This window comes from Sphaeramia orbicularis, chromosome 3 (assembly GCF_902148855.1).
Source record: "Sphaeramia orbicularis chromosome 3, fSphaOr1.1, whole genome shotgun sequence".
Taxonomy (NCBI): domain Eukaryota; kingdom Metazoa; phylum Chordata; class Actinopteri; order Kurtiformes; family Apogonidae; genus Sphaeramia; species Sphaeramia orbicularis.
The window spans coordinates 10,276,401-10,292,607 of record NC_043959.1 but is presented as its reverse complement, the minus strand read 5'-3'; the positions used below and the strand labels follow the sequence as shown (position 1 = coordinate 10,292,607).

The 16,207-nt window shown below is 38.1% G+C and overlaps 1 protein-coding gene across 1 annotated transcript in view; it reads left to right on the top strand.

The window, feature by feature from the left end:
- The first annotated feature begins 13,795 nt into the window (after positions 1 to 13,795).
- LOC115416963 (mortality factor 4-like protein 1) overlaps positions 13,796 to 16,207 on the top strand; it is a 39,434-nt gene continuing 37,022 nt past the window's right edge. The window contains exon 1 of the mRNA XM_030130854.1: positions 13,796 to 13,981. Coding sequence (XP_029986714.1) covers positions 13,942 to 13,981 — 40 coding nt within the window. The 5' untranslated portion in view covers positions 13,796 to 13,941. The remainder of the gene's footprint in view (positions 13,982 to 16,207) is intronic.

The following is a 16,207-nucleotide window of genomic DNA, read 5'->3' as shown; positions in this document are numbered from 1 at the left end:
TACCTCCAGAGATTAAAGAATATAATCTGTATAATTTCTGAGTGCTGTGTTTCAAAGATGAGATGAGATTCTTTTGCAGGAATGTGCAAAACATAACACTTCTCACATGAGCTCAAAAGTCCTGCAGAGCAGAGTAAAATAAATGTGGGGATTCTTTTCAGTCTCCCCAGTAGAATAATGACAGACTCCACCAGTGACGTCACTGCTCGAGCCCTTGAGGTTTATTCTTTTTCAGTGTGAGGTGAGGCTGGATATGATTGTGCAGTCCAGGTCATCGCTGCTTCCTGTGGTCTTCCCTCTGTGTTTTTACAACCAATGTCAATATCACAGTGACTTTCAAAACTAGGACACTCACTGTTAAACTGACATGCAGAGTGGTGCTAGGACAAACCCAGATTTGGTGCCACAGTACTGTGGCAGTAGCCACTTTGTTAAAAATAGGACCAATGGCCCTGTAGTTTAACGGCCAAATTAAAAACTTTGGGAAATGCATCCAGATGGCATTTATTATCACTCAGTTCTGTGTATTTATTCTATTACAGAAATAGCCTATGTTTTGGTCATATTCCAATCAGATCTGTAAAAAATTCAAATTCCAACTTGATATCATTGATATTTACTGATTTATTGGATCAATCCACTTCCTATCTGTTATAATGGGAAAATTTTTCAAAGTCACACCAAATCCAGAATCAGAACCGGATTGAAATAATTTCAATACCTTGTGCTGACATCCTCATACAGAAGCTGTATACCAAGTTTGAAGTCAATCAGAACTGGAGTTTTGGAGAAGAAGACAACTAAAATTTTTTCTCCATAAGAGCCCATGTTAAAATTTCCATAAGTTCCAGATCCAGAAGAAGATCCTGATCAGCATGTGGACATTATGTTTTGGTCATCTCCCCATCAGGGCTGGACTGTAGAAATTTACACTGGATATTATTTATATTTACTGAGTTATTGCATCAATCCACTTCCTATCTCTTAAAATGGGGAAATGTTTCATAGTCGCACCAAATCCAGAATCAGATCTGGATCCAAATAATTTCACTAACTTTTGTTGACATCATCATACAGAAGCTGTATACCAAGTTTGAAGTCAATTGGAATTGTAGTTTGGGAGAAGAAGACGATTGAAAGTTTTGTAACGGACGACAGACGCCACATGATGACAATGGCTTACGGCCTGTCGGCCGGTGAGCTAAAAGTAGGACCAAGGGTCCTGTGGTCCAACGGCATAAAGATATAGCAGGCCAACTCTACCACTATTCACCACTCCCACTACACGTCTGCTCATTTAAACGCCGTCAAAACCGGTGTCCAAACCACCAAAACGCCTTAAAAAACAAAAATTCCAACGAAAACGTATTTTTTACACCATCATGTTCTGTTTTAAGAGCGGCGCAAAAAGTGCTGTCTTATGGCTCTTTAAAACTTTGTATTTTACAGCACTCTGTGTCACGTTTGACGGCGTAAAAAGCGGCATTTTCTTGTGTTATTTTCACCTCCACCCCCACAGATGACAGACACCAACGGATACCAATAGTCCATCAGACCTTCAGGCTGTTGGGCTAAAAAACAGCTTTAATAATGTCCTCAGTGTTAAAATACTTTCTCTCTGTCCCTGCAGTAATGTATTCATTTATTCTGCATCATTCATTTGGTTTATTGTTTAATGTCAAAACATTCAGCATTGTGCTACAAGCCACTGATTATGCAAATGAGGATGAACAACAAGAAGAACACAAGCCAAACACTATGTCTCTTTATATACAAACCCACAGTATAGATATTGCACACAGTTTATCAAAGGATCATCTGCTGCTCCTACTTATGCTAATCTGTGGTCTTTGCTCCACTCATATTATGAGAAATAAAATGTTGGAGACTCATTAATAAACCAGTGGAACCAGTTTAAAATGTCTGGACGTTTTTCCCCTTTCGTCATCTTCCTTTCACTGTCATTGTACAATAATTGTTTGGCTTTTCTCATGTCATCCTTCATCAATAATGTGGGATAATTTCATGAACAGTACATTTTCCATTTTAACATTTCACTCCACCATCAGCAGATGAACACTGTTTGCAGAATAAAATATGTTTCTTAATGTTAAAAGGGGGATTGATGACCATGCGTACAGAATATTCATTATATTAAGGCATCTGTCAGATACTGATATATTCACAAAATCATCTGAACTAAAAACAAACTGTTGTCTGTTCAGATTCTTGTGCGTCTCTCTGCCTTGTGGGTTCATGAGAAGTCTGTGACATTTACGGGGTGGTCAAGGGCCTAATGAGGCTGAGAAACCCTGCTGTAGTCACTTCACAACAAATGTCATCTTTATTTAGTCGTCTGACTGCTGACTGCTCTGACTTCACAAAAGGACCATGATGAATTTGAACTGTTTCAGTATCTGATGTGCTAAAGAAGCTGATGCCTTAAATGTGTATGAAAGAAATATTTCAACAAGTCCAGCATTTTGATGTGATCAGTGAGAAACTACAGGTTTTGTGTTCCACAAACTCCTTTATTAATTATGACAAACCAGAAACATGTTTTTGACATAACACAAACATGTACAAATGACAGGTTTATACCTTATTTTTTCTGGCATATGGATATTAAAACAGCTTTCCTTCATATATTCCTGCATTAATAAAAACCTCATTAGTATCTAATTTTTGCTGTGTTTTTGGTGCAAATGTTTCTGTTTTGGGGTTTTTTTGGAGAGTGTTAAAAGGCCTGAAATAAACTAATAATGATGATTATTTGATGATATGATGTTATGTGATATGATTTTTATATATTATATATACATTATAGTCTTAGCTACTGATATAGACAGACTTTATTTCAAACATGAGTAGGCAAAATCAATTCCAGTTTTAAAAGGATACTCCAATATATAGAAATAAATCAACCAGAAAAGAAAAACAAATATCATACAAATGTATTTAACAATTTCATTGTGGCTCTTAAACAATATTTTACATCTGAAAAGGAGTAGGAAGAAGCTGAGCTTATATTGTCCTACCCCAATGTTGTACATGTTGTATATGCATGGCAAAAAAATGTCAATGTATCACAAAAGACAAAACACCAAAAAACATATATGATGAAACAAAAACATGGTTTATATGTTTGGACTGAAAGATTTTTGTAATGTTAAGTTGACTAAAATATACACATACTCTCTATTACAGATTCAGTCACAGACTCATCCCTCTTCATTTTTAATTAAAATTCCATGCATTTTAATAAAGTACTATTTAAATTTTATGCAGTAAAATGCGTTTTTTTTTCTTTTGTACCATGTTGATGTACACTGTTCTGTTGAAAAAAGTTTGTAAGATATACAAGGATTTAATTGCAAAATAAAGGAAAGAGAACGTAAACCTAAGATTGTCTCTAACTTCACTGCAAGTACACATACTTTTACAAATTCGGTGTCCACCAACGAATCAGAAACAAAAAGCAGAATAAGCCATTCTCTGGTGGCAAATGTTTAAACAGCTCCTGAAGAACTCATTTGACAGTAGGTACTGCATTTAACCCATAAACACCCACCATCTACCAAAATCATCTACTGACATAAAATATTTAATACCTGTTGATTCACTAATCCATGTGAATAATTGGTGTAAAATGCAGTTTGTCGACTTTTCATGGTCATTAGATATGACCCATTTGGATGTTCAGGGGCTCCGTGGTTACCGTGGAAACACTGTCATCTTCCTCAACATTGATTCACCAGTAAAACCCATGGAGTTGGATCAGTGACAGTGGATGGGCACACTGGGTTTATGTTCAGTTAATGACAGATTTTGCTGAAAAGGTCACTTTTTCTTCAGTTTTCTCTATTTTTGATATAAGCCTCAACTTTACTCTGAGCTTTTATGAACATCTACATGATTAGTACATTAAATGTTGGAAAATACCTGATTTTTATCGGGAAAAAAACCCCCCAAAAAACCCAACAAAGTTATAGAGGATAATATTACAATATTACAATCAATGGTAATAAACCACTTAAGGACGGTTAAATATAGAGAAAAATTCATCTGAGAACTGCCACAAATGTCACACTGGGTTCTTATGGGTTAAGACAGTGTTTTTCAACCTTGGGGTTGGGACCCCACATGGGGTCGCCTGGAATTCAAATGGGGTCGCCTGAAATTTCTAGTAATTGATAAAAATACAAATAAAAACTTACTAATAAAAAATATATAGTGAGTTGACAGAGACAATTCCAATACACAAAAGACATGACAAACTATGAAGCTGAAACTGCGGCACTGTGGTTCTGTTTATGTGTCAGATGTTCATTGTGGTCAGTTTCAGATGCTGCAGCTCTTTCATAATTCATAGTTTGAGTTCTTGTTTGTTCAATATTAATTGTCCTCCTTGTAAATCACAGCTGGACTGACTATACATATCCTGACCAAGGAAAATAAAATTCTCTCTTTTTGCAGGAATCTACACCTGGATTTACTGCCTCCATCCATAATAATATACATTATATCGACTAAATGTTATCTAAAATTAATGTTTATTTGCAACATAGTATAGCAAACTATTACATGATCGAAAACAAATTAATTTTAGCCAAAAAAAAAAAAAAAATCTCCGTTTTGAATGTCTGGGGTCGCCAGAAATTTGTGATGTTAAAATGGGGCCACAGGACAAAAAAAGTTGGGAACCAGTGGTTTAAGGTGATATCTATTATGAAATGTCTTTTCATTGTAATCTCAGACCACACTGACATAAACAATGGAAAAAAGTCAACAAGTACTTTTTGGTGCTGAGGATTCATTGCTAAATCCACAACTAGGCTGCTGAAGAGGTGGGGGGGGGTGTGAAAGGACAGGCCTTCCGACAAGCAGTGAAGTCACTGTCAGAGGTTACGGAGAGAAGCAGTAACTGTCTGTGGATCAAGAGGAATGACTCCACCTGGGCTGCAAAATGACTATGGAGGGAAAAACAGAGGGGGGCACGCCTGGGACGCCCTTTGGAGGTGTTGTGGGCCTAAATCAATGAAACACTGAGGATGAAGGGGGTGCCTACTTGATGACCCCAATGACATTTCTGTCCCTCTCCCACTCATGACCAAATAAGAAGCTGTGTTGATCATTCAAGGGATTGTACCTTCAAGTCCTGTAAGCTCGACTGACCAACTATGCAACCAGTGACAGCTGTGAAAGTGCAGCTGACAACAAGGGAAAGACCTGGGGCCTCATGTACAAAGGTTGGGTACGCACAGAAACCTGGCGTACGCCCTTTTCCACGCTCACGTTCAGATGTATAAAGAGTGACATGACTGTGGAAATGTGCGGTCCTCCATGCCAACTTCATAGCTGGCGTACGCATGTTTCTAGTGTTTTGGAACCATTGGCAACACCCGGGGTGAAGAGACCATGGCCCGGGACCAGAAGAACAGACCGAGGCCCTGCCCCGGGAGACCATGGGACAGTCGACGTCACTCTTCAGATTCTTCTCCACCTTCAACTGTCTCCATGTTTCAAAAGCATCTCCTGTACATATCCATGTTTTGTTTCTCACTTTGTCACGTCATTGTCATTTATTAGAAAATAATAAGAGTCCTTTTAGGTTCAGTAACATCAGACATTCGTAAACAGAAATGTTCCAAGATGCAACTCAACATGAAACTGACAACCTGGATGCTGAAACGTTACTGACTTCGTGATTGGGAGATAGGAGATAGGTTAGACCAAAACACAAAATGACAACATAAACATTACTTGTGGGCTGACACTGAGCTTTTCAAATGTAATAACTAGTATTGGAGTATGATAAAATGTGAGAAAACATCAGAATAAGGGCATAAAAAATGATTTTATTTCATAGTTTTCATACAGTTCATCATTTTCTGTTTTATTCAAAAATTAAACACATGGTGTCCAGCTGAGTGGATATTTTTATAACTCCATGAAAAATAGGTTCATTAAGAAAAAAAAAAAAAAAAAAAATTTGCATTAGTTTCTTTTTTATGCCTAAAGAGAAATAAAAACAGTTGGGGGGGGGGGGGGAATCTTGACTGAGGTTCTCATAATTCATGCATGAAAGGGTTAATTATGACTGATAATAACAAGAGTCAAATTATAATAGCAATATTATTTATGATAGTGATAATATTTTGATGATAAAAACAAATGCAATTCCCTTAAAGCAATTTAAAATAAAGACCTGGACACACCTTTATTTTTTTCTGAGTTCTTTTTATGTCTGTTTCTGTCTATCCTTCATGTCTAACATTTGTAACAAACAACCCCCATAAATATATGTTGACGATTGAGTGACTTAACTGCACAGATTCCTGTTTCCTCTATAGAAATAATGCACAGTAGCAGTGAGTAGCACCGGACCAAGATGGCCACCCTGTAGACATGTGACTCCAATGGGCAGGAGCAGCGTCTACAGACATGTCTATGAGCACACCTGACAGCCATTATCAGCCTTCTGCACAGCTTGATGATAGGCTAATCATTTGAATCAGGTGTTTTGGAATTCAGAGGTATAAATCTAAAACATTCAGGATAGTAGTGTTAATACTGATTTTAATACTGACCATCAGTCTTCTGTTGTTACAACCTGAGACCAGTGGAACCCAATAGCGTGTGGTAAACGACAACAGACAGACTCGAACAAGCGTGAATGCAAGTTAAAATTTATTTATTCATACACATACAGAAGAAGAGTAAACTCTGATAAAGGAGAACCAAGGGCGTCACCAAACCAGGAGGTAAACGCAAACTAAACTGAGGGAACCAGACCTGAAACACAGCAGAGTGTTGAGTATAAAAAACACACAGCGGGAAAGGAACACAAGATGAAAACCGAGAGTAGATATATGTGACGGTCTGAACTCAGACACAAACTCCATTAACAAAAACCCAAGCACCAGGAAACTACCAAAGTATACCAAAATGAGAGAGACCATCTTACCAGCATGGAAGCAAAGACGTTCTGGCACACAACACAGGAGCTGCAGGGCTTATAAGCAGGAGGAGGGCTTGACTGCAGATCAGCTCCTGGTGTGTGCCATTACCTGGTCAATCACAGAGGGGGAGGGGAGGAAACAGAAGACAACCAAACCAAACCAAAAAGTGGGTCATGACATCTATTAGTTTATAAGACACCTATGTTAGCTCTTCAGTTTTCCTTCTCTTTCTAACCACAGGCCTGGATATGAATGTTTACTCTCAGTCAGTTTCTCTTCTGCATGTTTTCTAAGATACTTTATCTCTAATGATACCACAAGATACAGCACAACCCAACTCCCTAAACTTCCCAGGACAACTCCAAGGTCTTGCATTCTGTCTGTTTTTATCTTATTTTCTTTCTTCTGCTTAGCGACAGCGTCATACATCATATTAACCAATCACATTTAAGCTTAGCGCAGGCTACTATAAGTTAGACTGACTTCCTGGACAGGTCAGAACTGACATCTGACAGAGGGCCAAGCTTCGTCTGTCAGTTTCTAGCTTGTGCACAATAAAGGAAGGCCTGATTGACAACCAAAAAAAAAAAAAAAAAAAACGAGCTATACGGATCTTTTTTTTTTTTTTTTTAAATTTAACCTGTATTTACCCAGGCAAACAAATAAGAACAGATTCTTATTCACAAATGCAGCCTGATCAAAGAGCAATGGCTCCTTGGGGGGTAGGGGGAGAGGAGGCTAAAAGTAAAAACAGGTTAAACAATTACAAGAACAAACAGTTAATAAATAAATACATTACAACAATAACAGTGAGACATGTTAAAGACAAATACTCAACAGGTGCAACAGTCAACTCAAATTTGTTCCAGGTTTTGCTTAAAAACAGTGAGAGATGTGAGGACAGTGAGTTTCAGGGTGTTTTGGACAGTGTTCCAGTCGTTAGCTGCAGCAAATCAGAAGGCGCTGTGACCGAAAACAGTGCGGGTTTTGGGGATAGTGAGTTTGATGAGATTACTAGACCTAAGATTGAGTGCAGAATGGGAGAAGTGCAGAAGGGAGGAGAGGTAAAGAGGAGTTTTACTGAGTAAGGTCTTGTAAATGAGCTGGAACCAGTGATGGAGCCGTCTGGTGTGGAGGGATGTCCAGTCAACTAAAGGTGGCCATACAGTGTACGATTTTAGAGACGATTTCTCACTCGTGCGACTCTTTCTGGGATCGGGCCAGATGTGCGTCTGATCGTGTGTGGTGCTTGGTGCAGTGTGCATGGGGTAAGGAGAAGCGATTAATACCTCACGACCAGCAATCGTGTGTTCGCAAGGAAAACGGAGCTGTTTGAAATCCTGCTCGCCCCTCGTGAGGGTATGGCACTGTCAAAGCAGTGCCACGAGCCCATGGGCCTTAAATTCTCACGCTGTGCATGCGTGAACACAGAAGCGTACAGTCGTGTACAAGCTAACAGTAGCTGGCTATTGGCCTAGTGCAGTTTAGCTTTCGCAGCTTACCTCTAGTTCCTGCTGTAGGATTGACAGCCCATACTGTCCACGTCTGGACAAGCAATTCCTGCACCAAACATGTCGTCGTCTTTTCTTCTTTTTTGATTCCTCACAGATAATGGCACATATTGCCAAAGCAGCTCGTTGGTTTTTGTTTAGCACTACCATTTCGTGCGTGACTCACGCCAATACACAATCATCTATGCACTTTTACGGATTCCTTGGTATTTTAACGTTGTATTTCCGGATACAACACTCGAACATGTGGTGCGTCCTCTGGTGTATGGTCCTACAGTGTGAGCAGTCAGGTCGCATACAAGCATCGGTCCGTACAGTGTGAGAACATGAATTGTGAGCCTGACTTTACGATTGATTCGCACAGTTTGAGATGGAGCTGCGTGCAACGATCGAAATAATCGCACAGTGTATGGCCGCCTTAAGTTATACAGGTGACAATGGTGAGTGGAGAAAGGAGCACCTGTGGCCAAACGGATGGCAGAGTGGTGGAGAGGGTCAAGTTTACTCATTCACAACGTTAGCTACCAAGAACACAAACTCATTATTCTTACAGTCAAAATTACTCAAGTTCACAGACACTGTGGACTATCAAACAGCTCAAATAATGTACAAAGCTAAAAATAATCTATTACCCACAAATATGCAGAAAGTATTCAGTATTCATGAGGGGGGTTATAATTTAAGGAGGAAAATTAACTTTAAAATTCACTTAATACACATGACTAGGAAAGGTTCTTGTGTTTCAGTCAGAGGGGGGACAACCTATCCATTCTCCACGAATTTCTTTGTTGTTTACGCCTCCACAACAGTAGCTCTCTAGGACCAGGGTTGGTCACCCCTGCTGTAGACCAGGGGTGCCCAATCCTGGTCCTCGAGGGCCGGTATCCTGCATGTTTTAGATGTACCCCTCTTCCAACACACCGGATTCAAATGATTAGCCTCTCATCAAGCTGTGCAGAAGACTGATAATACTGGTCAACAACAAATTTATTGTTTAAGTTTTTTGAGCTGATTTAGGATAATTTTGGTGTGCTGAATCCAAAAATCACATTAATTTTGCTCAATCGGGCCAACTTTCTGAACTATGCTACATATTGGCTTTTTAACATTTTTGCTTACATTTATGGGCATTTTCACATCATATGATACAAAATTCTTTCATATTTCTTGCAATAAACGAGTTCTGAAGATTTTACTTTTGCCAATTTATGATTAATGTTTTTTTTTAATATTACAGGTGAATGAAATGGCTTCGACTAGAAGATCTTGCAAAAATAAGCCTGACGTATTCTGCTACATCTGCGGTGAATACACCATTGTACCTAACAGGAATCCTGTTAGAAAATGATGTTTTTGTCTCTTAAAACCTATTTTGGGTGAGAACTATATAAAAAATCAACTGATAAAGTCACAAAAATGTAATCAATTTTGTGAAAAGATCAAATTTTTCAAAATCAAATTAGCAAAAAAACCTGACCTGATTGAGAAAAACAGATGTCATTTTTGGATTTAGCGGTGCAAAATGGTCCTAATTCAGTTGAAAAAACCTAGACAACTTGCAAAAAAACATTTTTTTGTAACCCAGTGTAATGACTGTCAGGTGTGTTGGAAGAGGGATACATGGAAAACATGCAGGGTACCAGGCCTCGAGGACCAGGGTTGGTGACCCCTGCTGTAGACGGTTCATGAAAACAAGTGAATAGAGACAGAAGGTCAGCCGCACGCTGATTGGCTGACCAATCCACATGACTATACGCTTCAAGATAGATTTCCTCTGAATAAGAAGTTTGACCAACAAAATGGGAGATTGTTTTAAACCACAAGAAAAGTACCAAAGAAAAATTTCAGGGTGTTTTCACAACTGGATCGATTGGAGCCGTTGTTCCAGAACAGGTCTTTGGCTCGGTTTGATTGTTCGCATGTGAAAGCAGTAATCGCACTCTGTTCTGGTACTAAACAATCGAGCTGAAACCGCTTTGAAGAGGTGGTCTGAGCGCGGCTGCAGTCGCTTCACAGAGTAGGTGGTTTCCAGTGTGAACATGAGCCCAGTGATAGAAACAGACACGTGCAGTTTTCTGTCCCACTCTGTGTCACCTGTATGTGAGCTGTGTGATCAGGTGTGCATGCAGCTCCAATAGCAGATGTCTAATAACACCACGGAGCATGGATGTTAGACCATGGATGTCCATTTGAATATTCATGTCCATGTGGACTACCATGCACCACATCAGGTCACAACCACAACTTCGACACATGAGAAACCAATTGGGGAAAAAAAACAACAACAACTATTTATCTCGGTTGAGTTGAGAAAATTAAGAAACCAAGCAAATAAACAACAAGCTGAATGTAGTCGGAGCATTAGTTTGAATCCAAAGAGTCCGTGGGGACAGTTTTCTTTAGCTTCACTGTCTGACTCAACTGTACCACGTACACGTATAAACAGTATGGAAGGGTTTAGTCACGTGGATCGGTCAACCAATCAGCATGCGGCTGACCTTCTGTCTCTATCCGCTTGTTTTGTGACATGGGTTCATTTTCCACCTGGTGTCTGTTTGTTTGTTTGTTTGTTTGTTTGTTTGTTTTTTTACACTTTATTAAGAACAATACAGTTTACATGACAAATACAGACTTTTCATAATAACCATACAAAGTAAGCAGATGTAAAAGAAGTCATTATATAACTGCTCAGTTGTAATCACTATATGAAAACAGCTTCCTCTTTTCTCATATCAAATATACAAAAGAAAAACATGTGCAATGAAGGACATTATACAAATGCTTACCTACAATCATGTAAAGAAAGAAAGGACAGAAGAAAAAGAGGATAGGAAAGACAGGAAAAAGAGAAAGAAGTACGCCAACCTACACCAGGAGTATCAAAGTTCAGAATTCAGATGAATATACCAAGGGAAGTACAAATTTCAACAATTTTGATTGCCTTTTGCTTTTTAGAATACCTAATTGAGAGAATGTATGGTTTGAAATAATGATAAAATGCAGTAAAGCGTGGCTTTTTTGCTGAGTATTTACAATAATGAATGTGAAACTTCGACATCAAAATAAAAAATTTATCAAGTATAGTAGTCCACTTTTGAGCAAGCTTCTTTCAAATAGGCCAAACAATACATTTATCCACAACAACATAAAATTTCTTCCAATGTTATTATGAATAAAATCACAAGTTTTTGCCAAAAAGTTTTAACAATAGGGCAGTGCCAAAACAAATGAACAACAGTTTCAGGACATTCATGACAAAAGCTACAGTTTATATCAATATATTTTTTTTTAAATCTATTTTTAATATAAGATTTAGCTGGATAGAATTTATGAAGGAGTTTAAAGGATATTTCTTTAACTTTACTGGTAATTATATATTTGTCAGGGAGAAGCCAGACCTTTTTCCATGGTATATCATCTACCAACCTATTCCAATGAGCTATAACACAGGGTAATGTTGTAATATCTTTTTTGGAATAACGCTCGTATGGAATTGTTGTTATTAACAGGATAACTAGAGAAACAAATCTTTCCTGCTGGTGTTTCATGTGGAGATAAAGGAGTCAGTTCGTGAATATCGAGCCTCTGTTGATTTTTAAAAAGCATACACACACCAGAAGGAATGGCTCCAAAAACCTTTGGTGCGCAGACAAATGCCCACAACCTGAATGAAAAAAGAGACAAATGCCCACAACTTTATTTGATTATATTTTATTAGCAATACAAGTAACAAAATTATATACATTGTTAGGGTTAGGGGTTAATATTTGCATACTTCATATAGTTCCCCCATTGGAATAATGCCATACTACAAATTGTGGGCATTTGTCTCTTTTTAGCTTACCGTTGGACAGACCATAAGCTATTGTCGTCATGCGGCATCCGTCGTCGTCTGTCGTCGTCTGTCATCCGTCATCCGTTACAAAAATTTCAATCATCTTCTTCTCCCAAACTACAATTCCAATTGACTTCAAACTTGGTATACAGCTTCTTTATGATGATGTCAACAAAGGTTAGAGAAATTATTTGGATCTGGATCTGATTCTGGATTTGGTGCCACTTTGAAAAATTTCCCCATTATAAAAGATAGGAAGTGGATCGATGCAATAACTTAGTAAATATAAATGATATCCAGTGTAAATTTCTACAGTCCAGCCCTGATGGGGAGATGACCAAAACATAATGTCCACATGCTGATCAGGATCTTTTTCTGGATCCGGGAATTTACGGAAAATTTAACATGGGTTCTTATGGGGAAAAACTTTCAATCGTCTTTTTCTCCGAAACTGCAGTTCTGATTGACTTCAAACTTGGTATACAGGGTGGGGAAGCAAAATTTACAATCAACATTTAGTTGTTTTTTCTCAGCAGGCACTACGTCAATTGTTTTGAAACCAAACATATATTGATGTCATAATCATACCTAACACTATTATCCATACCTTTTCAGAAACTTTTGCCCATATGAGTAATCAGGAAAGCAAACGTCAAAGAGTGTGTGATTTGCTGAATGCACTCGTCACACCAAAGGAGATTTCAAAAATAGTTGGAGTGTCCATAAAGACTGTTTATAATGTAAAGAAGAGAATGACTATGAGCAAAACTATTACCAGAAAGTCTGGAAGATACTATTAAAGAAGAATGGGAGAAGTTGTCACCCGAATATTTGAGGAAAACTTGCGCAAGTTTCAGGAAGCGTGTGAAGGCAGTTATTGAGAAAGAAGGAGGACACATAGAATAAAAACATTTTCTATTATGTCAGTTTTCTTGTGGCAAATAAATTCTCATGACTTTCAATAAACTAATTGGTCATACACTGTCTTTCAATCCCTGCCTCAAAATATTGTACATTTTGCTTCCCCACCCTGTACAGCTTCTGTATGATGATGTCAGCACAAGGTATTGAAATTATTTCAATCCGGATCTGATTCTGGATTTGGTGCCACTTTGAAAAATGTTCCCGTTATAACAGATAGGAAGTGGATTGATCCAATAAATCAGTATCAATGATATCAAGTTGGAATTTGATTTTTTTACAGATCTGATTGGAATATGACCAAAACATGGGCTATTTCTGTAATAGAATAAATACACAGAACTGGGTGATAATAAATGGCATATGGATCCATTTCCCAAAGCTTTTAATGTGGCCGGTAAACTACAGGGCCATTGGTCCTATTTTTGCATGAAGGTTGTTTGCATTTGTCTTTTGGGCATTTGTCATGGAATCAAAACCTTCGTGTGGTCTCCAGGCCGGTGTTTGTTTGTACGAGCCTCGGGAGCAGCAGTGAACGCAGCACCATGTCCCCGCCTCCCTGCGGTCATGTGACCAGGAGGCGGGCGGGCCTTCCTCAGCTTCTTCTCCGTCGCTTTGGCTCCAAATGTCGGAGGTGTTTGTGCCCGGAAGAAATGGACTCTGGCAATGCACCAGTTTGATAATTCAGAGATCCGACCAGCTGAGTCTGTGAATGGCGCCAAAACAGGACCCTAAACCTAAATTTACAGAAGGTCTGTACAGAAAAAGAGACAGAGGAGTCGTTTGTAGAAGGGGGGCGGGTTTGTTGTTGTTGTTGTTGTTGTTGCTGCTGCAGGAGCTTGACAATAGTGGACTCCAGGGAAGCACACTGGAAAGACACTTTACTGAAGAACTGCAGTTTAATGGCCTTGTGTCTGTACAAACTGTTAGGACACATATGAAGTGTGGTCCAGCTCAGACAAGGGACTAATGACATGTTAACGGGAGGCTAACGCTCAGCTAGCTTGTTTGTAAAATCTGTCTTTATCAGTGAGACACAAAAGAGCCGCTGAAAACTGTATTTCTGCTCCAACAGTCAGATTTAACCTGGGATTTCACTTGAGCACGTTGACATTTTGGGGTCACAGTATGTGTTTTCTCCATCACAAATAAGCACAAATGTTGCCACGGTAAAACAAAAAACATGTGAACCGACTAAAATGTGCTTAGAGGTCTTATTTCTGTCTGTGCATAAGAAATCAATCTAAGTGAATCCCCAAAGGAACTTTGTGTTGGTAAATGCAAGTTATGTAAATTCACAGGATTTCAGTTCTGTGTCAACATGTTGATGGTCATATGAACTATGTTTTCAGGTCGAAAATGTCCAATTTCATCACAATTAATGCTACATTTTCATGTCACAAATGGCCAAGTTATATTTGAACTGAATTTACTTGAAAAACAAATATTCTATTCTTTTAGATTCCCCAATTTTTCGTACCAGATTCTATACTACGTATCACATGTTTTATTTTTACAGGTTGCAATATGGAGTATGGTGCTGATCCATCCTGCTTATGTTACACCAATACATACATTAAGAATGTCACACGTCACTGTTTAAATCAACAGTTTTCTAATAATAAGCATTCTTATAAAGAAATAATTCTATATTGTTATTTCCTCTTTAGTATGATGATAAACTATACAATAAGTAATTCTGATCCTAGTTTTTGCACAGGGAACATTTGTGGAAACGGTGACATGGCTGCCGAGCATCAGTATGATGGGATCTGTAACAACCATGTCACATCCGTCCACTGCCACATTTTGTGTTTTTGTGTCAGCTGTTATTGTTTTAGATCCACAATACTAACATTTATGAATAAGAGGAGAATTAACAATAGCAAGAATATAAGTTTATTTCTAATAAAGTACTGGTACTGGCCAGATCATCATGGGTAATGTCTCGTCCGTCCACCAGCAAAAGTTTTCACATACACGTGCTATTCAAAATCCAATATTTCTGAAAATATAGCTTCCACTGTCAAATAATATCAGTAGTCTGTGCACAAATGTATTAGCATTATTTCAACACAGTTCTATGTATTTCTTACAACTTTTTTTTTTTTTTTTTTGACAAAAATGACCACTCATTTGACCCCCTAAGTAAATTTTAGCCAATTTGTGAAATATTTCTTTATCAGTGAGACACAAAAGAGTAGCTGAAAACAGTATTTCTGCATGAACAGTGAGATTTAACCTGTGATTTCACTTGAGCATGCTGACATGTTGGGGTCACAGCATGTGTTTTTTCCATCACAATTAAGCAAAAATGTTGCCACGGTAAAACAAAAAACATGTTAACAAAAGCTGATGAATGTCAATTTATGATTTCTCTCAAGTGTAAAGGTTTTTAGTCCTCAGTGAAAGGTGAGGACTCAGTTATTTTGAGGTTTTAATTATTAGTAATCGACGAAACATGACGGTAACACATCAGATTTTATGTTAGAGTTGTTCATTTTAATACTGAGTGTTGTGAGAGCAGGATGCCGTCTAAATAGAATTCACAGAAGAGATGGAAAAAAAAGGTGATACCATCTAGAACACCATAGAAAACTATCATTGATTAAATTAGAATTCCATACAGTACCATCCAGAAGTCATAGGCCATATATAGCTTTGTTGTTTTGGCAGGGTTGAAAGGATTGTTCATATTTTTTTCTCATTCTCTTTTCTTCAGACACAACAAGAAAATACAGGACAAATGTGCACAGCTGTAAAAGACACACAAAACTGAGTTAAATTTGTTGTAAAGGTTAAAGTCACTATTTAATGTGACCTCTGACCCCATGACAAGAAACAGCACAAACATTTGGAAACGTCTGACATGCATTAAATGAAACATGGTATAAAACATCAGAAAATGAATGCAGTAAATCTTATATTGTGTGAACCAAAGGGTTAAAGACATGTTAAGTGCAATGGGAGGTCACACT